At 38.6% G+C, this 25,381-nt stretch overlaps 1 protein-coding gene across 1 annotated transcript in view; it reads left to right on the top strand.

Annotated features, from left to right (window-relative positions):
• The window catches only part of LOC104076144 (mirror-image polydactyly gene 1 protein-like), a 102,046-nt gene that overhangs the window by 33,802 nt on the left and 42,863 nt on the right, over window positions 1-25,381 (top strand). The window contains exon 3 of the mRNA XM_009576908.1: window positions 17,892-17,986. Within this exon, the coding sequence (XP_009575203.1) occupies window positions 17,892-17,986 (95 nt within the window). The remainder of the gene's footprint in view (window positions 1-17,891; window positions 17,987-25,381) is intronic.

Below are 25,381 nucleotides of genomic sequence, written 5' to 3'. Positions count from 1 at the left end.
TGGGAGCAGTGTTGGGCCCTGTGTTATTAAGTCCAGTGAACTGTAAATGTTCCTGTGACATAATTTTGACAGTTACAGTTTATCTCTAATTATTTACATTTCATAAGTTATCACTAACTCTTTGCTAGAAGATTTTTTCTGATATTTTGAAAAACCATGGCCTATTGATGCCCTCTCCATTCAGCTGCTGTTAATATGTCTCTAAGAGCTGGTATGAATTAGTAGTTTCTTTCCCCTCAAGAGGTGCAGCATAGCTGGATTTCCATCTTTGAGAAATAGTGGGACTTCAGTGTTATCTTCACAAATCATGAACCGAGACTACCAACTTCACTGAAAAACAATATCTTTTGGGACTGAACTTGCAAATTCCTTAATTTTGTAAGTACGCTCTTTTGGAGTATTTGATTTTAGTGTATGAGTTATTCGTTTTATTAACTCTGACACTTGAATTAAATTTAGGGCATATCTTTTGTAGAAAACAGTTAAATTTTACCAGCTGCCGGGATTCTGGGCAAAGGGCAAAGCGATATTGGTATAAATGAGAGAGTGATAATTTATAGTTTTTAATATAAAAATCAAAAGTCAGTCATATTATGGAATACAGAAAAAACATGATTTGAGGAAACAAATCTTGATTTCTTAATATTTAACTTTAACTTGTATTCTCGAAAGTTTTTCCTGCTGCCTTGACCTCTTAGCAATAGTACTGGTGGATATTAAGATAGCAGTCCATTTCACCCGAGGCTGTTGATAATTTAGTCATCCGAAACAGCTTCTTCTAAACAGTGTCTCTAGGATGTAGTTCCTCCCTCCAAGGGGAGTGGTCTTTTGTTAGATTATGTAAATCAAGAAACTCATTCATTACCACTGCATTGCTAATTCCTGCCTTAACCTGCAGAACCAGGAATCACACAGCGCTTTTCCTGCATACAGCAAACATGAGAAGCCACTGTTCCTGCATTTGCTTTAGTTTCTTGGGGGAATTGAATGAAAGTAGATTCAAATCAGCGGGGGATTTGTTTGTCAAATTCTGCAAATCAGGCTGCAGAAAATGAAGTTTTACAAGCCCCATTCAGCAGTCCAAGATATCAAACTCGCTTCAGTTTTCCATATAACGTTCATACCGACTCTTTCAATCTTAATTTTGATTGATTACTTACCAGCAGAAGTTTATACTGAAATCTTTCCTTTGTCCTCTTTATCCCTTGCTCACCTTTTCATTCTTTCCATGTCAATTATTAACACCGTGACGTTACTTGTTGCTGCAGTAACTTTGTTTCAATGCAGCTGTTGCCAGGTGAATTTTCTTGACTGCTTGATTGTCACATTTACAAAGATTTTATGAGATATCAGAAAAGTTTTGTTTTGGGCAGCAATCTTCAACTTTACATTCTCAGGGAACTGACCTGTGCTGTCTCTAGGTGTTTTATTTGAAAACAAAATACAAAGCGAAACGCACTGCATGTTGGTTCCAGGTTATGTACGGTAGGTTTTCTTAGCAAGGTAGATACCAAGACATTGAAATATATTGGATTAAATTCACTGGAACATATTTGCTGTGGCCCTGGTGCAGTAGAGGTTCACGAGGGGCTCAGCAGACAGAATGTGTATAATTCATGTGTTAATTCAGATCTTCTTAGGTCTGTTTTTCAGCTGGGAAGTGTTGCTGTACTTAGATGGTGAGTCCGGTGAAGCTGTGTGTTACCAGACTGTGACTGTTGCAAGACACGAGACCAAAGTCCAGGTGCTTTCAGCTCTCTGACAGCATGCCAGTGGCCACGCAGTACACACCCTAGGGTGCTTTTCTGCTCTTAGCGTAGGGGCTGGTGGTTAATTCTGCAGAGATACACTTCCAGTTGTGACCAATTCACAGGCTTGAACTGGTCATCCCAACTGCAGGATTTAGGCAGCGGAAGCCCTTGCTGCGTACACGCGGGTTGAAAGTTTCCTAGAGTATGTCTTGGCCGAGGTGAAACAATGTTCACCATCATTTTCTTCATCAAGGCTTCAAGTTCCTGCTTGCTTTGTGGTAGTTTCTGCCATGGAAACCTGTGCAGAACAGCAGCTCTGAAGAATTTCCTGATTTCTATCCTGAATTTAGTTAATATCTTTCCACATTGGATACAAACCTTTCTTCAGATCTCTTCCTAAGTCAGAGGAGCCCTGTACTGTCCATTGCTCAAATTAGTTCCTCGTTGGCACAGTCTAAATGTTAACTTTCCGTTGGTAGACCAAAGCAGAGCGAGACCAAAACTAAACCACTTTCCCCCTCTCCCCAACTCCCCCCCTCAACTCATTCATGGATGACAAACAAAAGGCAAAGAGCCAAGTTTTGCCTTCCAGGGGAAAACCCAGTGTAACGGCCTGAAAAGGGTAGAGAGAAGCAGCTGGAGAAATAAGGAAAGAATGAAAAGCAAATGAAAAGCCGTTGCTTTAAACCTTTCCTTCTCCTTCCCTTTTCCCATCTTTTTTAACATTCTTCCAAAAGTAGAAAACTGACAACTAGGCTCAAGTTCTTTGTTTCTTTTATAGAGTGCTGTGGATTCCTGTTAATAGATGTGAGGATGTGTGTACAAGGATCCATGTCAATTTTCTTGCTATAATGACATCGTTTTTTCTTTTGAATCTGAAGTGGGAACAGAGAAGTACATTGTTTTGCTTTATTTCGAAATAAAAAATAATGTATCCTGGAGTGTATCTTTCTTAAAACACAGCTGCCATGGGAGCCTGATACATTTTTACCCATCCCTGTTGTTGAAACGTTTTGGCTAGCTGATTTCTTTACATGTCCCTTAATATGTTGGTAGCTCCTGTTAATTGCCCAGTGCCTACTGATGAGCCCAGAACTGATTGTCAAGCTTCCCTACTTAAAGCTCAGAGAACAAGCTGCTTATGATGACCCAACAGAGACATAAGGGAGGTCTATGAAAGGGAGAGTATTCAACCAGCCTTAATCCTTGTTTTCAGTAAGGCAGTGTCTTTAAGTGCAGACTAATTAGTGAATAGACATGGTTGTAGATTCTTGTAGACATGTCTTTTGTTGGCTTGAGATGAACTGAGCAGCTAATAGAAATGGTTTAAAATCTCTGCTTTGCTTTTCTTTTAATGCACTTTAATAGGGTATGGAGATGAGAAAATAAAAATCAAAGCAGGAGCAAAAGTAAATACAAACCATCCAACTACCTATGTTGATATATTCCATTTACGTATTAACAGTTACACTTGTGGCTCCCATTTGTGGAAGTCTGGCCCTTTGCTTCTAAAAGAACTATTCATTTTATAACCTTTGACGTATATCAATACTAGAAAAGCATGCATTTTTTTTTTCCTGTTACAGTAATGTATTATGCAAGCATTACTTTGCATTTAAATAGTATGTTAAAGTCATCAATCACAAAGTGATCAATCAAGATTAAAATAGTTCTCCCATTTTAGCACTAGGGAAGCTGAATTCCAAGAAGTGAAGTGAATTTCCTTAAGAATTGATGGCATGCCTGAGACTAGAACTTAACTCTCTAGAGGGATGGCCCCCCTCTTTAATCATTTGTTTATCATATCTTATTACATATTGTATAATAACATTTCCCGACAGGTAGGAATAACCATCTGCACATTCCAAAAAGTTATTTATGGTTAAAATTGAATGCAAGGAAAGGCATATAGGGAAACTGAGTTAATGATGAATGACATCTAGTCACCTGAAAGAGAAGGCATTCCTTAAAGATCAGGAAGACATTTGAAATGTAGTAAGAGGGTTAAAAAAAAAAAAAAAAGTCGTGGGGTTTTTTCCTCATTGTATTTCCCCTATTATTTGCATATTGCTTGACCTTGACACAATGCAGATAGGAAGCAGACATAGCAACTTACTGTTCTACTCATTTTCTAAAACTGACCATAAATTCCAGTGATATTCAGTAACAGTACCTTGGTTATTGAAGCTCATAACCTTTTTGCTGCGTTTATCACCTGTATTATCGATAGGAGATAATTACTGCAAAGCAGCTGGCTGTTGGTTTTAGAAAGCATCAATTGTTCTCCTGTCCCAGCTGTTGGCTAATAAGGACAGTCAACACATCTGTTTCAACAGCTGGTAATTAACAAAAGCCTAATTGCTGCAACTCTTTTAACAACAAATCTATGAAAGAGTAGGGATGTGGAGGAATATTATTTACTCTGTGCTCTGCACTTTCTGTGACCAGTTTCTTTTTTCTTTTTCTTTTTCTACTTTGAACACCACTGCCTTTGTCTGACACATTGAATGGCAGGAGAACACAATATGTAATCCAGAGCTTAAGTTTTTCAGATCTTTGTTGGTGTTTCTTATTGCAACATTTCTTTGCTAAGTTGCAAGATAAAATGGATCAAAAGCATTTTGTGGAGTTTCATAGAACAGCTACAATCCGCAGTAGTATGCCTACGCAATAGGGCTGCCAATCTAGCAGCCTCCAAAAGAAAGTAATGGGTTTCCCCATTTGTGTATGGGTTTAATAGCCCTGCACCCCTTCCCAAAAAAGGTATCATTCTGAAAGTGGTGGTTATTTGAAGAATTTTATTACTGCTGTTCAGATCCTTTGCAAAATTTGTTGCACAGATGGTGTTTTTTCCTTCCTCTGATGAAACCTGCATACATTGGTCAGTTTAAAAGTAAATGCCAGGTGGCACCTTGCGCTGCACAAATATCTCACCATTTTATCATTACAGAATTGGAGAGGGTTCTGCACAATGCTTTTCTAAATATCTACATTTATAGTATCAGTCAGCAAACACAAAGGCAAAGACATTTCTCTTAGTTAGACTTACTCTGTGTGTTATCCTTGTGGACAGCACAAATATAATTGGAATATTCATCACTGAATAGAGAGGATGCATGTATACAAATACAGGGAAATGTTAATCCCATTGAAATCAACAGTGAATTTCTGTTGGCTTCAATGGGTCAGGATTTTCCCTGCAAAACCAAGTTTTCTTAAAAGCTGGAGACAAATTTGGCATTCATTATGCCATGAAAAGAAACTATTCAAGTATTAATGGAACTGAAGTATTATCCAAGTCAGGCATGTGTTGCAGATTGTGTGAGTGACTGAGTCAATAAAAATTTCTAAGAAATAGCATTTGAAGTGGTATTTTAAAGCGGTAAACTAGTGATGAAAAAATTGTGATTCTTTGCTAAAAGTTAGTCAAGATCACTTGATTAAACTTGTCTCACTAACATTGCAGTTGGCAAATATTTCTGTACACTGAGTTCTTAATTGTCTGCTGGGTATGTTGAAAGGTATATAAGAAATTCTACCCATTGACAGAATACAGATTGCATAATTTAAAATATTCTGGCAAGACAAGTTTAGTTCAACAGGTGTTCAAGTGAAGAAATGTATAATAGGTGCAGTGAAAGAGTATAAGATATGCTTTGAACAAATAAAAACAAAAGCATTGGCTAAAATTCTAACTGTAAGATAGTAACGTAGAGAAGTGTTTACTGTCTGGGTTTATCAGGATGTGATTTTTGTACACAAGAATCTTTGGTGATTGAAATGGTTTCTTTTGTCTCACACAAATAAGAGGAAAGAAATGCACCTTCTGCATTAAATTATACTGTGGAAAATTGCTGGAGCATTTGATAGTTAACAAAAGTGTTTATCTTTTCAGTGGGTTATTTTGTTTCATTTTGCAAGTTATGATTTTAAAGAAAATGACTGCGGGTAACGTATCACTCTTCTCATTCCCTTCCCTTCCTCTTCCTTCCTCTGAAGATGACAAGAATTATCAGATATGCAGCAACTACCTTTTTTTCCAGTTGAAATGTAGTTGAGTCTGAGTGAGTTGCAACAGAAATTTAGATGTGTTCTGCAACTATGCACCAAAACTTAGGTGGGAAGTGAAAAGAATGCTTTTGCCCAGGGCAAAGATCTGATAGAATCTAATCGAATAGATATGCAGTAGGGGGAAATATGATTACCTCATATAAAATTTAGTAATTAGTTTTTTACCAGAAAGGACCAGAAATCTTTAGTATCAGAACATACTTTTGAGTTCTGAATGAAGGTGACTCACCTACATCAACAGATCTCATCCAACAGTATAGTGTCTATAACAATCCATGGAGGCTGATTCAATAGGAAGGTGCCATCTATTGCATCCTGTCCTGTACTTTTTCCATCAGACAGATGGTTCCTATAAAGACTTAAATGTATGTTCTCATGAACACCTCTGTTTGCTTCTCTTACTTTAGTTTTAAATCCTTAGTCTGAGTTCTACTTGGGTGGAAAACATTGCAGTAAGATTGTGGAGAAAGCAAGATTCAGGGAGTTTTCTGGTCAAAATCAGCATTCAGACTCAGTATGACTGATCCCTTTTACACATCTAGAATTGCACAGATTGAGAGTAAAACTGTTTTAAATTATCTTTGAGGATCTTCTCATCACAGGAGACATGATGGTAGCTTGCTCACATTGTCTCAGAAATTCACAGTCACCCCAGTTGCACAAGTGGCTTAAGGAGTGAAGCCTGCAGCCAGCCTCAGGAGCAGATTTGTCTTTTTCCCAAAAGTGCTAGGCACAACATTAATCCAGCAGGAGAAAGAGCCCAAATTGTCTTGCTACTATTGTTTGATGAGAACTTCAGATATCAAAGGAGAAGTAGTACTAACAGGCTTGCCAGATTCAAAGTTAGTTTGAGAATGTCTTGGTAGTTAAGGTCTGGACCTGTCAGTGCGGGGCATGTACTCATGGATTCTTTCTTATTCCTAATTTTCCTGCTAACAGATATATTTATTCAATAACGATTTATTCTTTTCTTAAGTGTAACAGTTGCTGCTGAACTCAGCACTTTGATTCCGGGTTTCTGTGTGTACGAAAATACCAGATAAATTTGAGTGTGTATACTTGCTAGTAATTCATTTTCCATAAGGTGAAGACCACAAGGTGAAGTACTAAATATTAATTCAAGCTCTTCCCTGCCTTTCCTTCCAAATCCTGGAAGAGTTATGGACCGAAGCAGTCCCACTAAAGTCGTTGGGACAATTCATTTTTATAATTCTGTACAGTCTTATGGCTTTTATGAAAGATTTGTAGTTTAATTCTGGTAGTGGGATTAGACATTGCTGCCTTCTGCAGAAGTACTGTCTGTCAAGAGGTAACAGTCATTCTGTCTCTTTGCATGAAAGGTTATAATTTGGAGTATATTATCACTTAGCATCAGTTATAAGCTTTGGAGCGTAAATTGTTAACTCCTTTTTTCTCAAGTTACTGCCTTGCATGCTTTTTTCTGCCCCTTTTATGAAGCATGAATGATTTCAATGTACGTATTTTCTTACGGAAAAGAGACTTGTGAAATGTTGCAGAGTGTCTCAGTTGGACTAAGTGTCTCAGTTGGACTGATGTCACGCTGAAATCATGGGTAAGGAACTGTAATAAGTGAATGTCTCATAACAGAGAAGCCAAAGGGTAACCAAGTCCAAATGGCAATGGAAGGGCATGGTCAATGGCTGCTCAAAGGTCAAAGCCAAGGACTTTACTATAAGGGGGAGTCTGCACTAGAGGTTGGGTAGTGAAGTAAGGTTAGAAAGGTTTACCCACGCAAGAATTACTCCTGCATCCTTCGAGTGGAGCTGTGGGTGACACCTGTTGAACAGTCAAGAATGCCTCACCAGCCTACTGGGAGCGAGAGAAGCAAATTGTCCGTCTAACTCATATACGTCAGGTTTATCAATCCTGGTCAAGTTTATTAAGCCCTTACTAGCTGACAAGACCAATTATCCGTACCTACTCTAGTAACTAAAATAGGATCAGGGCATGGGTTTGCACAGTGACATGCAATCATCTATGCTTTTTGTTAGAAAGCTCCTTGGCACAGTTTTAACCCACTCTCCCAGACAATGCCTTTGAACAATACTGTGTACCAGGGCTTATTCCCCTTAGACGATCTGGTGTTAGCAGGCCTTCCTTTTAGGGGTGGGCAGAAGAGAGCTTTTGACATATTAACACAAGGCAGGTCATGCCGGTAGATCTCAAGGCTGGAGCATGGTTTCTGGCTGTTTCTTTTTAGCAATAGAGAGATGCTGTGGTCAGTTTGGGGTCTGTTAGCAGAGCCTGAAAATGTACCAGACAGAGAGCCCTGAAAGCACAAACAGTTTCTGGCTGCAGCACAGATAAAACATGTCTGGCTGTAACACGAACTTTCTTCTGTTCTTCTGCCAGTTCAGTTCCGCCCCGAACTGGATAGGACACTTTTGGGGCTGAGGGGAACGTTGTTTTTATTGAATAGGGTCTTTGTTGCCACAAAGCTTCTGAGACAACATTACAACACTACCTTCTGGATCCTGTGCTGACGATCCTGTGCTGTTTGTGGCAGATACTGACTTGATATTGTAAGTGGCCAAGTCATTTGCGTGGACAACGGGTTTATCATGGGTGCTGACATTTGAAGCTTTCCCAGAGTAATCTGCCAGTAGGTCTCAGGCACCACCTGGAAGGCTTCTTCGGCTCACTCCAGCCTACACAGTCATTTCCTTCTCGATTTCCCCTAAAGAGATTGCCAGTAAAGTTTGTTATAAAATGTAATAGTCTTCGTGCTGCGTGTGAAGCAAGTCAGGTCTCTCAGAGTTGAGGGAAACATGTATGTTATTAAAGTAGATCAGAGAGGTTTTTTCTTCTTTGTTTTAAGCTTGTATTTGATAACCTGCTCTGCCTTAGAAGGGATGTGTCTGTTTTCTGGTCCAGTTACCTATGCAGCCATGAAGGGGGACATAGGGCGGCTTCCTTAGATAAACACTATACACCATGCCCAAAACAACGTGTTTTATTTTGCCTTCAAATAAGACAAGTTTCTCCGTATTGCTGATGTCTTTCCGTTATTTATTTGAAATTGCATTTTTCCAACTGATTTTTAGATCAGAAACAAAGTGTATGGTGTCATCACGGCCAAACCTGAATTACAGAACATGGAGAAATGTGCCCTTTCCACATGCCCACAGCTGTAAGCAGTCTTTAACCTGAGAAGTAAAGGAGTTAACTTAGTTTTGTTAATTTCGTATAGATTATAAAACCATAGCTACAATGCAAAAATAACTGTTGTGAATGGCTTTTTGCTTCTCTATGAAAACAAAGTCTTCTTGATTGTTTTCTTTTGATTTTCTTTTCACAGTGTGCATTATGGTTTGATAGTGATTCAAGTACCTACCTATCTGTATATGGAGACCTAACTACTTGCTATTTTAAAGCACCTCCAGCTTGTGTTCTTAATAAAATCCCTCCTACGAAAAGGTCAGCATCTCTGCACATGACATTATTTATGCGCAAAGCACAATCCAGCTATGAATGTGTATTTTGGAGCAGTCATCCTTGAAAGTTTTCAGGAGTCTTCTTGTTGTCACTAAGGTTATATCTTATCTGAAATAAGCTTTGTGGTATCCTTAGGTAGTTATCCATATGCACATAGTAGGTATGTATGATGGTATCTCTAGGTTTTTTAGCTATGTACTCAAACAAATGGAAACCATAAATGAAATCTTGACCGTGGGAAGTCAATTACGGTTTTGGGTCAGCCTCACAGGGGCAGAATTTCAAATTAATCTTCCTCACTCTGTGAATCATTCTTTACAATAAAATGTTTCCACGTATTAGTCTCACACACTCATCAGATGCCTTCCATTGTCCTTTGAATAGCTAATTTTTCCTGCAATTTCAATGTACCATATATTGCCTGGAAAAAGTATAGGATATTACAAAACAATAGTGCAGATGATGAAGAAATTTTGTATCAACATTGTATCTAAGGTTAGATGAGCAAATTCTTAATTCTCACTGAAAAATATCATGAGCATTTCATATAGACACTTTCTTGCATAATGTGATAATGGACTGAATTTGCCTGTAATATGTGCTCATTTGGGCACAACATTAGGTGAAAGAGTAAACTGCTTGTCAAATACGGCTGGTACCGTGCGCTTCCCAGTGAGGTGTGACCATGCAGTACAAGAATGAGGCATTCACATCTCAGGCATAATGGTTCAACTGGTATTGCTTTAAGATAATTAGTAGATATTAAGTTTGCTCTTATTGTAATAAAATGAACCAGGTATGTGCCTAGTCTGGGCAAAAATGCTATTGGATCCTTTCACTTTCTTTGACAGAGCAATGAAAAGCTATTTGGTGATTTTTTTTTTTTTTTCCTGATTGCACAATCTGCATAATACTTGTTGTGGCCTGTTGCTGTCATCCCAGTCACAACAGGACCTCTCTGAAATGAATGACCATACAAGCAATATTCGTATGATATGATCATGTATTCTTACTGCGGAATTTGTTGCTGTGATGAAGACAAGAGTCTGGACCTCAGATAGTGACATCTTTTACAAGTCTTCTGAAAAGCTCCCTAAAAATATTAAATTAGGGGTAGCATAAAGACTGAGTTGGGGAAGGTGGCATTAGATAGACTTGCGGCACAACGCTTCTTGAAAATGACAATTCCATTTTGGAATAAAAGGGAGATTATGGGGTTACCATTTTTAATTCCAATATGAGAGAACATGAAGACATTCTTTGTAAAGTAACTGAAAAAGATGCACCTATACATGCTAAAAATCCAGTATTGATGCACTCGCACCATATATGTGAAAACCCTGATTTCAGCTCCCTGATCCAAGCTGGGCACCCTCAAACATTTTGATGGCTGGGCTGTGAAGTCTCCTTTCCCACGATGCAGCTTCTTTCTGGATTTGCTTTTCATGTACTTAGCAATTTAATAAAAACCTATTTGTGCCAGTCGCAGAGAGAGGACATAGACTAACAGAAGTCACCAGAAACATGGGTAATTCACATGACTTTAGAGCAGGGAAGTATCCTCACTGGTGGGAGTCTGCCATGTCCAGAGTGAGTTAACGCAAGAGACTGGGACTCAACATTAGGTTTCTGCATCCAAAACGAATAACCTAATCACATGGCTGGGGAGGAGTTCTCTCAGAAATTTTGCCTGACATTCCTCAGAAATATTTCCACCTAAACCAATGCATCTTCACAGGGCACTATTGTTCCAGTGAAACAATGCTTTTTATTAAGAAAAAAAAAAGTTTCATTAACTGATATTTATTCTGACCATCAATAGTGTTAGACTGTAGAGTAAAATCTTATTATGATTAATTGTTTGATCCTGATGCAAACGCATAAAGGTCATGTTTGCTGTTGAGATCCCATTCCTTTGTGCCCAGAGGGAATGTCAACCTGGATGTGGTTGTGGCGGTGTGTTGGGAGAAGCTGTAGCTTAAAGGCTGTTAGAGTACCCTGAAATTCACACACACAAACAACCCTCAGCTTGTTCTTCAGGGTAGTTTTTCTAGCTGATCCTCCACAGCAGTGCAGATCCATTAGGGATCAGTAATACAGTTGCTTGATTTACTCAAAGTTAAAATAGGTTTAGTAAAAACTATTTCCATTAGAAAATGATGTGTTGAGAAACAACTTTTCATGAATTTCTAATTATTCCAGTTAGTATTCCAAACTTTTACAACTCAAGTTTATGTCCCAGAAGTGTTATTTGGTGAATATTTGAAACTACATTTCAAACTTCAGAAATTCAACATGAAGTTTTAATTTGATATTTTAAATTTGGATTTATTATTGTTAATTATGTATTTCATGATGTGTCAATAATTTATAACATCTACTGTAGTACAGTTCTAATTTTCACTTTTCATTTTTAAAATCATCAAGGGCAGCTGATACTTAAATGTAAATTGAAACATTTTATCTAATTTTCTAGGTCAGGGTGTCCCCTGTTTGTATTGTAATGAAACAGTTTGACACGTTAGCACTGTGATTTAAAAAACAAGGAGATCACCTAGTGTGTTATTAGAATGCTAGGCATTTTCAGTCCCCTCGTGTTAGCTGGAGTCTTTTTCTTGACCCTGAAAACCTCTGATCCCCTAATTAATAAGACAAGTGCTTATATTCCTTTCTAGATCAAAGCGTCACTTGCTTCTGTTGTGGGTGGAACAGTCTGATATGTTGACACTTTGATATAGAAAATAAGATGAGCTGTTGTAATCTGCACTAAGTAGCAGCTGCTAGTGTAAAAATAACAGAATGCTTAGAAGTTGGATGTCATAATGTGTCACAACAAGACCTGGTCCATCAGGCGGTACATACTTCTCTTATTGACATGATGTGTAAAATGTAAAAGCATTAAAAATAGTGTAAGATAAAAATATTTCTTCAATGGTTTTAAAACATTTTTCCAGATTTTTTTTCTTGCTTATTCATTCTAATTCAGAATGAAAGAAACTTTGTTCCCCCTCCCAGTCTCCTGCTGCCCTGAGAAGACACCTGACCTCTTACCGTCCGGCTAGCCTGCTAATATCAGCAGAAACATACTTCTGCCCCACAAGAAACGGGGGCAATTCTCAGTTGCCCATTTGTGGCTAGATTCCATTTCGGAGTCCAGATAACATAGGACCAAAGGAGCAGAAAGACATCTTATTGCCATCTTTCCCCATTATACAGCTCTACCAAGTGTAAATGATTGAGTCCATAAATTGCAGAAATTACCTTTGAGACTCTCCAGACTTCTCATCCAGCATTCTTCTAATCCATAGGAATATCCTGGATCAGTAGAAAGAAAGCTGTTTGTAGCGACTATTACTGAATTAAGGAATACTTGCGCGTTAACAGGTATCTCAGTTATGCTGGGGGAAAATGCTTTGGGTGGGAAGGGTGTCAGTTGTAGTTGGGTTAATTATAATCTCAATAAGAACAAAGTAAGAGTAAGTCTTCTACAAGAAGAGTACTTATTAAGCAAGAAAGTTATGTCTTAGAAAACAGGAGGTATAGAGACAAATGAAAATTGCCAGAGGTTAAGCTAAATCGGCCTTTGGAGAAGAAATTAAAACAAACAATAGCGTAACAACTGAAACGAGAACAAGGAAAGAGGAAATGTGCCACCGCTCTGAGAATGGCATGGAGATCAAGGATAATCCGGATTAGGTCCGAAAGTGTGTGATCTTATTTTTTTTTCTCTCAGCATTGGGCAATGGTGATGTCAACTAAGGGGACGGGGGTTAAGAAAAGTGAATGTGTGAAAATGGAGTACATCATAGCTGTTCAATAGATTGTTGTGCTTAGACTGGGATAATGGTACCTGAAAGAGCTGGTACCTGAAATGGCAGGAATGATAGTAAAGTTCTTTAATAAATCCTATGAGGCTGTGTACGGTGTAATATGACAGGGAATTAGCAGAGGCAGCATCTATATTTAGAAGGGCAAAAAACGTAATTCTGACAATTGTAGACCAGTTAGTCTTTATTGTGAGGCTTCAGAGTACATTTGGAAGGAAAATATTTTTAAAGCATGGATCCATCAACAGTGGATTGAAGTACAACTTTCACCCAAGTAAGATCATGCAAGAATTCTTCTTTGGTATGATAACCAGTTATTTAGACAAGTAAACTTGTTAAATATAAGCTGACACACAAGCCTATATGTGGTGCCATATGGAAAATTATTAATTACAGTGGAGAATGTGTATATTGTTATTTTACAAGCAGGCACAAGCTTGATGTGGGAAATGCTGCTTGCTGTTAACTGAGTTCATCTAGCATCTCTTGTTTGGAAGGATGGGCACGTTGAGCTCATGTCTGTCTGCAAAATGTCATGTACCCATGAAGGAGATGAGGGATTAGTCAAAGGCAATAAGGAACTAGTTAGCAGGAAGGCAACAGCAAACAGCTTTGAAAGGAGAAACGTTAAGGTCCAAGGATTTCACTAGTGGAATTTCACTCCAATTTCTCACTAATTGGTGCTGAACCAGTTTTCTTTAGTGCTGCCATTGAGAACCTTTGGCGTGAAGAGCAACAGCGTACCAACGAAATTGCTTGATGACGCAGAGCTGGGAGATGTTATTAATACAAAGTGGAGATATTACTAATACAAAGTAAGTTCAAGCTGTCTTGCAGAAAGATTGGAATGGCCTCGAGTACTGGAAAAATAAAAGCAGTGGGGTGGAATTCAATGGTACCAAGTATAAGGTATCATTATCATTTCAAGATGAATAAGAATTTCCACTGTTAGCTGGGTAATACCAGTGGGCAGGAGAACAGACAGATATCAGAGGGTGACTGTGAGCAAAAGGGATGCAAGAATGTATCAGGTAAGGTGTTTCCATTGGAGTTAGGACGCAATGCTAGCAGAGTGCTGATGAGAGATGGGTTTGGATTGATCAGGAGGATGGAGAGCCTGCTTACTGAGAGGTACAGAAAAGGTTGTGTTTGTTTAGCCTATGTAAGGAAGGAGAAATACATGCTCTCTGTAAATGTATATAGGTGGAAATATATATGCTCTCTATAAATGCATGAGAAAAAAAATCAGTAAAAAGATAAAGCTATGAAGTTTTATTACTCAAGTTCATTGAATGGTGTTTTCCTTCTGTTGGATGTTGAAAAGCATTATAAAAGCCATCTCTCACCCACAGAATACCTGACAGCACAGGATGCTGTGTGTTCTTACCTCTTTTGATTTAGACTAGAGTTGAGGGTACTCATGTTTGCCCTAGAGGAATTAGGAAAAGATAAAAATTAGTTTTACCCTCTGTTTTTCTTTGCTTAAGTGTTGTATTTTTCCAGCCTTTGGGTTAAGAAAACACATAGCATTGTTAATTTAAATGTGTTGAAACAAAAGCAACAGCAAAAGGATCAGTAATAAGATTTTGTTAGTCAAGATCTGACTATTTTAAGTTTGATATGTAGCAATTAGCTGTTAGATTTAATTGGAAAATTTAAATTTTCAACAAGTAACTGTTTGCTAAAATGCAAAATGGGAGAAGTGTAGAAATAAGAATTCTCTTTTGCAGGAAAGTGGGGTGGGGGACAGAGAAGGGTGAAGGATCTATCCATGTTAAACCAAATATGAAAGTGTAGGAAGTTGTGGGCAAAAGAAAATTGTGAGAAAGAGACCATATCCCAGTGATCAGAATACCCTGTCAGGGTTAAACAGGAACTTCATTGAGGGTGACCCCTATACCAAAGTGGTGACCAACCTCACCTCTAAATTGACCTTTTTAGGGAAAACCTCCACCAGAGGAACCTGAGTGTAATTCTTTTTCTTCTTGTTGCTCCTTCTTTACCCTATCTTCCAAAAAAATTTAATCAAAACTGATCCATTTTTGTGAAGAGTTCTGATTTCCACAGCTTGACATTTTCCAAAGGAATAATATTTTGTTAAAAAGTTCCCGAGCAGCTATTGTTATTACTAGAGGTGAGCTCATGTAGGATTTTTGCCATGTGCGCTATGGATGGATTTCAATATACATTATAGGAGTCTTCCAAATATTTTATAGTGGTGCAGGCACCATTATTTTAGTTAGCAATTTAACTTTGTGATGGGCACTGTTTTGCTTTCCTTCTTCTAATGAAGGAAGGCTTCTCTCTTTTGGGAGGATATTTGAGTCATTTATTTGTGTTTACCACTCTTCAGGCCTGTGAATGATGGGTCGTTTTGTCGCATGGCTGCACGCTGTGCACAAAAACTCCTGTGCTTGAATTTTTGTTGGTCTCATGCAGCTCCCTAGTATCAACCCCACTACATGCTACCGAGGAGGTTGGCAAATGTCTGCTTCTCTTCCCTTCAGTTTTTGTAGCTTTTTTTTTTTAAATCCAAAGCACCTGATTCTGGTGCAAACCCAGATGCAAACCCAGTCAAATCAGTGCAGTTTTCTCTGCTGAAAAACTGACATAAATAAGAGTCTTCAGACTCTAGTGGCTTCTGACTTTTGTCCTGAAAAGCAAGTGGAACATAAGGTGTATTTTTTATGATAGTTCTCCAAAGAGACTAGCCGTTAATCTCTCTGAGAGTAGGTGTGTCAGCTGCAAACATTTCCTTCCAGTCTACCATTTCACTCACACTTCACAGTACACTGAAAATTGGCAAGGATGTTAATTATTGGCCTCTAGAACAAACCACCTACTTTGATTCAAGCTTGTTTTCAAATTTTTAAGAATGTTGTTTCACCTACAGAACAGTATAATTACAGAAAATAGCTTGGTTTGGCTAACATCCTTGTGTTCTGTGAGTTCTGCTTGCAAGGCAGCAAGCAGCACTGGGCAGGAGGCTCACCTGCAGAGGATTTTAACCTCTTGCTGACAGGAGTTAGGGCTTGCCAGCATCCAGTACATTGTTTTCAGTATCAGAAGCTCTAAACCACTGTCACTCAGAGGTTAAACATTAACGCTTTCTGCTTTTAAAGCTGAAGGAACCCTCCATATAGTAAGAAAGTTTGTTTTTATTCTCCAGGGAACTTCCTGTTAAAATTTTATGAATGTCTGTTACAGGAGCAGTTACAGCAGTGGGTCCTGTAGGTACAAAACCCTGGGTGCAACGTGACGCACTGAGCAGCACGGTGCAGAGACTGGTTATGTAGCTGCATTTGTGCAATGCGGTGTTTAATAAAATTTGCCAGGAGTCAGCCATGTATCCAGGACATGATTAATCAACCAGCAGAATAAATTGCCCATAGATGACTGGGAGTTGACAGTAAACAGTAAAACACCTGCCTTGAAGACTTACAGTCTTAACAGACAAACAGGAAACAGAAGCAAGTGGGAGCCTTGTTTTAGGAGAGATTTTGAGGCATACAGAGAGTTGTTCCTGATAATACAGCGAGTCTGGCAGAGCTAGAAGCTGAACTCTCTGCATTTCCCTTCATGTGTTCGTAGCTCATGTAATAGGTCTTTAAGTTACCAAGAAACTTTTCCACAACACTGTCCTGAAGAGTTGGCAGAATCCGCAGTCAGCGTTTCTCACACATGTGCCTCTTGGTTTGGGGCTCTGCAATTTGTACAATTAATAACTTACACCGTGAATTAAAAACATTGGAAAGCAGCCCAATGCTCAGGCTCGTGTGTCAAAGAATTGCTGTGCAGGCCCAGTCTTATTTGTTGTTACAATAATTAATCATCCGCTGATTTTAAGACAATTTATATGGTACCTGGGCCCTCAGGGGAGTCCTACAGTGCTATTGAAACTGGACATTTTAAAATTAATGGTATTAAGCTATAGAGCCGCATTAAATATACATGAGTACTTGTTCCTCATACCTCCTCTTTAACCGTAAGGCCATGTTGGGGCTGGCTACTTTCCTGACCTTACAAGCCACATGCTGCAATTTCCATAATGGCCGTGAGTCACAAGCCCTTCGCAGCGCGGTGTGAATAAACAACGGGGGGGGGAACATCCGGGAGGGTTCACAGGTGGGAGATGACAGCGGTTTCTCAGGGATTCCCTCGCTCCACTATAAACCGGGTCCTGCGTGAGAATGCACCCAGATCCCAGAGCGAGCTGGCGGTGCCGGTCTCAGCAGCCCCCGCTGGCTCATCGCCTGCCGCCGCTCAGGGTGCGGGTTATCTGGCAGCTCTCCGGCCGGTAACATCAGCCAGGGGCTTTAGCCAGTGGCTCCCAGCACAGCAGCCGAACTTCACAGCCGGAGAGCCATGTGCAGACCAAGAGTCGCACATCGGTAGTTTGTGGCCGAGTGCCTTGCTTCACTCTCTGTATGTTGGTCAATAGTTTTGCACTATAGGAATATTATATCAATATGAAATATGTTTGCTGAGAAACACTTGGCTGAACTGAAGAAGTCTAACCTTAGCCATTCAAAGAGTTTACCATATATGTGAGGCAAGCCGTTCAAAACATGATCCTGCTGGGAAAAAAACCTGGAAAAAATTGCAATGCTAGAACAAGAAAGGATTTTTTCATAAGAATTGAATAGGCGGTATTACAAAACAGTATAACTTTATACATGTAATTATAATAAAGCATGACTGAAATGAATGCACAGAGGATTGTTATGTTTTCAAAGCAATGTGGATATTCTGATAAATTGTTTATCATTTGTTTATTGTTTTGCAGGCAGACTTGATAGCCTTGCAACAAGAAAAAGAGGCCGCTCTTCAACAGTGCAAAAAATTAGAACAAGAAATCGAGACATTGCGTGTTTATTACAGGTAAAATAATTAATACTAATATAAATCAGTGACTCATAGGGGAAATTTTCTGTACTGTGTATGACTGTGAGTGAGGAAATGGCCTTATCAAACAGGTATTTGTTGGAAATGTGAATACATCAATGAATCAAGGCCTGCATTTCTGCTTTACTGCTCACCAACCATCTCTTTGAAATAGAAGTCCTTTTCTTATAGCCTAGATTTTCTATTAGTTTCTTCTAAGAGAAGGGGAAGGTTGCTGGCGGTTGATTCTCATATAAATGAAAAAGCTGTGTTACAGCAATGCGTTCACTTAAAAACACGAGGACAAAAGAACCAGTTGACATAAGTGCTTGTTTCTTCCCTGGTTGTTTGCACATACCTAACTTAATCAACATAGATTTTAAAATAATAAAATCTGTAATTCTAAAAGACTGTTTTCTGTTCAGCCCCAACATAACATGTATGTTTTAATTCCTTACGTTCTGTAGCAGTATGTAGAATGAGAGAAATAGCCATTCTCTCATTAATTTAGACGGGCTGCATTGAACGTTTGCATGGATCAGTAGGTTTTAGTCCCTAAGGAAAAGCTCTGTGTGGTCCAGTGAAGGAGTTAGGTTGTTTTATGGAGTGATGTTGGGTTACAGCTCTCATTTCATCCTGACCTCCTGTGTGAGAGGGGATACAGAGCTGCCAGCAGGTTAAAGGCAGGAGAATTGGCATCAACACAGCAGAAAATTGTGAATCTGAAGGCTGAATGTCTGTGATGAGGGATGTGGGCTGCAGAGGTAAATAATAAATGTAGTGTGAATATTATGTTCATTGGAAATAAAGAGGACTAGTTAGTTATGACTAAAAAGCATTTGCAGTAGCAGAACTGTGTATGTTTACAGTGTTTCAGCATTTACAAGTGAAAAATACTCGGGTTTCTAGAGGTTTTTAGCGTTTCCCCTTCTCATTAAGTTTATTAAAACCTTGGAGGGAAGTTTCAAAAACAACTTTTGTTCCTAAATCTCATAGGCATTTATTTAAAGCCTGTTAATAGTGAATAGAAACCCCAAGCAATTTGTGATTATTGCTTTTAATGAATTTGGTCAGCATTTAGTGTGTGAACAAATTATGGTATGATTTACCAAGCTAGAAAGAATTTATTATAGTGCCCTTATTACTCACTTAAATGGGATTTGTAGAATAATTTTAAAATAGAAATGCAGTTTTTGTATTGATATTTCAGAAATTAAGAGTTTGCTTGTGTTGGTCTCTGCACATTGCAGGAGATTTTTCACTGACTTATGAGTTATGTTTTTGAGATAGTGTGTCAAGTTTGCATTAAAATATAGTATTTAACAAGGGTAGTAGACAGCAGCCTCAGTTTACTGATGTAAATGTTTTAAATCTCAGAAATGTTAACAATAATGACTTGCAGAAATCACCATTAGAATGTACCATGTTACTAACTTATGGCCCTTAATTTGAACAGGCAGAATTTCATTGTAAGTTTGATGATCGTATTTTGCAAGGTTTAGTCACAAGGTCTGGAAATACTCATCTAAATATCCCTGGGGCAAGAACTATTGTATCACTACTAAGTTACACAAGTTACATAGTAGTTCAGAACATCAAAAATGAAAGATTTTATCTCCTACCCCATTGTTCTTAGAGGACAGGGGTTTTGTAATGCGTTCTGAAGCGGACACAGAGGCACGGTTCACTGAGGTTGGCAGGGACCTCTGGAGGTCGTCTTGTCCAACCCCCCTGCTCAAGCAGGGCCACCTAGAGCAGTTGCCCAGGACCATGTCCAGATGGGTTTTGATTATCTCCATGGATGGAGACTCCACCATGGAGATAATCCACCACTCCAACCTCTCTGTATAGAGACACTGTCCAAGCATACAGAGGCACGGCTAGGAAAGCCAAAGGCCACACGGAATTGTCGCCTTTTACATCCCTCACCAGGTTCAAGAAGGGCTCCTAATAGTGCATAAGTAGCAATGTTTGAGGTCTCATGCCTATCTTTCGCCTTGGTTAGAAATTAATTGCACCATTATGAGGATTCTTATGAACATCTTAACATTTTGGTTACAGTTTCCCATATATTGCATGAACATCTGCAGCCTCTGTCACGCTATAGTGTGGCAGTACTTTGAACACATACCAGATGAGGTGGATGAAGAAAAGAATATATGGCATGTGTGCATAAAGCTTCGGGGACTGTATCAGGCCAAGGGTGGGCTGGCCACAACAATCATGAATGAAGAAGTAGAGAGTGCATTTGCTAGACCATCCCAAATGAGTGAAAATTTACTCTCTGTTTTGTATGTGGAGGCTAGTTAAGGAATACTTGTGCAAATGTCTACTGGGACTTTTTCTTTCCTTGCCATGCTGTGGTAATCTAGAGTAAGCACTGAGAGTGTTTTTCAGACAGCCTGTTTTGGACTGAGGTGGAAGTTTGGTGCTTTGATTCAAGTGAGTTAGCTAGACAGTTTGCTGTTCAAGACTACATTTCCCTGGAATTATTTCTCTTTTGGACTTCAGAGCTCCCTACTGAGCAAAATACGGGCTTCCACAAATGCTCCACTCCTCATCTGAACTGTAGAGCTGCAATAAGACACATTGTTATGCAGGGTGCACATTTCCTTCACCTACTGTTCTTTCATCCCTTTGCCAGCTTCTCCCACCTTCTGTCATCTCTGCGGTGCCAGTGTGACAGTGGCTTGGGAATTTTGGCTCCATTTGGTGCGTTCTCTTCCTTCTGCTCTTTGGTCTTCCTTGGCCTTAGAAAAAGCATTTTCTCATACTTTTCTTCTTTGTTCCATTGTTTTAACTGAGATTTCTACATCATCCTTTAACTTAGAAGAAACAAATTTAAGAAAAAAACCAAATACTAGAGACGTTAAAGTGTACATATCTAAAGCCATGCCTTAAAGTACAACCACATTTTAGGGGTTTGGTCATAAAAGTAATGACTGTGTGCATATATTAACGATTTTTGAATGCATACACGTGTAAACAGTAACATTAAAATGTGTATTTTTATACTGATCTGTCTTTCACTAACATAAGCCAGAAAAAGCCAAATATCATTTTATTATACAAAATCAGGGAAGAGATATTTAGGTCCAGAATATCTGTATGTGTGAACATGCAACTGTATGTATACACAAGCATGCTCAAAGGAGTGAAACCTTCAGGAGACCTTCAGGAAAAAAAACAATCCCCTTTTTTTTCTCCAGGAGAAAGACTCCTGGTATCTAGAATACTGCATCCAGTTTTGGGTCCCCAGTAAAAGTAAGACATCTATAAATTGGAGCGAGTTTGACAGAGGGCCACCAGTATGGTCAGGAAGCTGTAGCATTTGCACTGTAAAGAGAGAATGAGGGTACTGCTCTTGTTCAGCCTGGAAAAAAAAATATTTCTTTGGTGGCTTCAGGGAGACCTAACAGCAGCCTGACAGTGTCTATGAGGAGGTTATCAAGAAGGACAGGCTTTTCACAGTGCTGCACGACAAGAGGGTGAGAGACAACAGACTTGAATTGAAACAAGAGTTTCAGACTGGTTATAAGGGAAAACTTTTTCACCAGGAGGGCTGTTCATCATTGGAACAGGTTGCCCAGAGGGGTTTTGCCATCTCCGTCTTTGGAGATTTCCAATGCCTGACTTTATCAAGTCATGAGTAACCTGGTCTGATCTCATAGTTGATATCACCCTGAGAGGGAGGTTGGTTGAACTAGAGACCTCCAGCGGTCACTTCCAACCTGCATTATTCTACAATTCTGTGATCTGGTAGCTGCTGCTGTTTGAAGCCATTCGATTTTTTCCTCCAACTGTGAAAGAAGTCTGTGTTGTAAACCATACTTGTTTGCAGATGAAGTGGAAAGTGAATGCTAGCTGAAACTGGAGTTTCGTGAAAGGCCTGAAAGACCCAAACCAAAATTAAAATGAGCTTTGGGGGAATAAATGATGGAACATTGATTTCTATCTGAATTTTGACTTTCTGAAAAGAAAGCACATCCCAGAACAATTTCAGCCTTCTTTAAAAGGAAAGAGAAGTGAAAAGGAGGAAAAAGAAAAGGAGGAAGAATCTATTTCAGATACAGAAGGGAGAGGAAGTTGGCTCCGAATAAATTTGGGCAGGTTCTCTGCTTCTGTTTGTTCTTCTTGTGTTGTTTCTGTGTCATGTCTCAAAAGCAAAATTGCATTTTCTGGATAGTAACCCAAAAATACATAGCAGAAATGAAAATTTGCATAACAGTTAGGAACAGTATAGAGTTTCTAGCTTACTAATATAATTGTCTCAACACAGTACTCTTTAAGCTAGGGATTAATGCAAATCATAGATCCTCAGTGACCAAAGAAGGCTATATTCAAATAATCAGTTTTGAAGTATGTGGGAGTGTTAATCCCACTACCTCTTTCTCACATAGGTCTGTTGTTTGAACATCATCACGTTTTTTATTTGCATATTTTTCACTTACGCAGTCTGTCCGTTTTTATAACCAGTTTCCTTCTATTTCAATAATGCTTCAGAAGTGTACTCCTACATGTTAAAATGCTGACAAAGACATGCTATTGCATACTCATTGTTTTTCACATATTAGCTAAACCAGTACAACTATATATGAGAAATATATCTCTATATAGGGAAGTACATATATTTTTCCTTTTTTTTGTTTTTAAAAAAAGTCTAAAATATTTCACTGGAAAGCTCTGGCACTAGGAGTTTTCACAGGCAAATAGTTTGAACAAATTCTAACTAGTACAGCAAAAGGTACTCTAACATGTCAACCCCATCGCAAAGGAAGATAAGAGAGCAAAATAAAAATACAGGGCTGTCCTTACTTAAAAGTATGTTTTTGATAGGTTTTGTGTTGGGGTCAGATGCAGTGACGCTCAATTCAATAAAATTATTGTTTACTCTCCAGCTGAGTAAGATATGTACATCTGCGTTAGTTCACACACCTATGAATGAAGCTGCTGAGGATAAGAATTGGTATGTCCAGGCTCTAAGATAAAATTTAAGGATGCTTTTAGTAAGTTTGAGTAGTTATTTCAATGACAATTTAAGAGGCTCCTTTGTGATTTAATCAAGTGCTCTAAAAGCCATATATTTGCCAAGTCTGATGTTCACAGGGGAGGAGGGACGATGAAAACTTTTTGCAAAAAATCCTTATCCAAAGGTTCTTGCAATTTGCTGTTGAAATGTGTGAGACACAGAAATAGCTGCAGGCTGGAAGTCACAATGGGAAGAAACTTACATTTATCGCAGCAAATTTCCTAATGACAGACATTTGAAAAAACTTGCAGTGTTAAAATGAAATTTAATTTAGAATTATTTTTTACTCTTCTGAAGTTGAGACGAAGTAAAGATCTGAAAGAAAGATCATAGTAACATGGAGAGATGGAGTTTTAATGGCAGATGCATGTCACAGTCCCAGGAGTTGCACGTTGCAGAGTAATTGGACTCTATAAGTTAGGACCAGCATGCAAGAAAAAGATAGCTTATTTTACAGTTATGTGACAGTTTTCAATAAAGAAATAGAAGAGTGTCTTCAGTGAAATCTCTTGTCATAGTAAGTACTATGACCTGAAATAAGTATTTTTAGAATCAGATCAGTCAATATGGGTAGCGTCTCCATCAGAATTACAGTTTTGTTGTTTCCTAACCAGTTGTATCTCTTCTAAAAAGTTATCAACTGTTGAAGAAGTTTAATAAAATTTTAATGTAAAAGCTTATAATGCTCCTGATGCTTCCATTAAATTGGAATTCATGTTTAAGTGACACAAGCAAACGGTCTAAATAACAATTGTTTTTATGGATGTCCGTGTATTTTTCCCTCAAAGTCTCTTGTAAAATGACGTGGAGGTTCATCTTTTTAAAGATTGAAGTTGATAGACATGAAAGAGAAGAGAACCAAGAGTTTTTTATTATTTCCTCAAATGAAAGACTTATAAGTACAGGGACAAACTCAATTTTCATTTTAATTACAGAACTAAATCACCCTATAACAGGAGAAATAGATGAAAAAAGATGCTTGCAAGGCATTATTTGCAGTCCTGGAAAAAAAGGCTGTTTTCTATTCAAGCTCTGAATACAGTGGTGCATGTTTAATTTATTTCCATTCTATAGTTTCATGGCCGATGTTATGGAATATAATACTCAGATGGTACCATTTCAACCATGCTCCATGGATTCTGTGCATGGATATATAATGGTGTAATTCTTGCTGTTAGACCGTTCCTCTCATTCCAGTTTTAAGGGCTATTAAAAACTATCAATTGTTCTACCTAACATGTCAATATTCATCCTCTTCTTGTATTCTATGTCGTTCATAGCCACTGCAGTAGCAAGTCAGAATACAACTGCCTAAATATTCAGTCTCCTGTTCTCTGACTGACCCCTGCTCAAACATTTCAGCCTGTTTGTTCTGCCATCTCTCAGTCTTTTTCAGAGATTTCTCCAGTCCAGATTTCTCTCAGGGGGACATGATGTGTAGCAGAAGATTGGGCTGCTCTAACATCCAGCTTCCCAGTCCAAATGAACTGGAACCCATTTACAGTGGGATTAGTGAGGCTGCAATCACTAGTGCAGAGAGGTGATCTCAGTCCTTCCTCTAAAGCAATAGCAGGATACCTTGAGCACTTGCCCCTGCAGTTTACCTCAGAGAACAGGTCTTTTCATGGCTGGTTTTTTATCTCACTTTTTCAGTTATGGCCGTTGACTCATTTTCCTGCTCTTTTCATCCTGTCTGCTTGCTGCTATTCTGGCAGTTGCTGTCGTTGTTTCAGTATTAGTTGCTTTAGACATAACATGGTATAATTACAGTCATTAAGAAGAATGACCGGATAATATCACTGTAAACCTACTATTCTTTTTGCAGAACGATTTTGGGGAGATGAGGGGAGAAGACAGCAATTGTGTTTTAAGTATTCTCTGTCCTTATAGCAGTGATTTCTATTTTATCCAAGTTTCAGACACCCAACATCAAACATAAATCTTGAACTAATTAAATTTCCCGCTTCCAGGCAGAGGAGGCATTCTCTTTTATATCAAAGACCTGAGGCACTTGCATCTACTATACGGTGGCAGACAGTGTGATGTGTCTTCTTGTGAAGGAACCTAACCCACTGCAATTCGATACAGCCCAACATATGGAAAACAATGGTTCTGTAAGGGAACACTAAGGTTTTTTTTTGTCTTTCATTATTATAAAAAACTCAGGTACTATCCAAACTATATTTCTTAGTTTATTCTCTACATATAAAGTCCCAGTGATTTCTGTGGGAGATTTGGACGTGCAAGGAATGGAGATTTAGCCCCTGTTTGTTTGGACTTTTTGCTTTAATGTGCATGCTTTCTGCCTGTTTGTTTATTGAACTGAGTGCTGAAAGTAGTCAAAAATGTTTTTTTTTTTAATT

The sequence above is a fragment of the Fulmarus glacialis genome, unplaced genomic scaffold, assembly GCF_000690835.1.
Source record: "Fulmarus glacialis isolate BGI_N327 unplaced genomic scaffold, ASM69083v1 scaffold814, whole genome shotgun sequence".
NCBI lineage: Eukaryota > Metazoa > Chordata > Aves > Procellariiformes > Procellariidae > Fulmarus > Fulmarus glacialis.
Note: the sequence above shows the minus strand (reverse complement) of the source record. Positions and strands in the feature narration are given on the sequence as shown.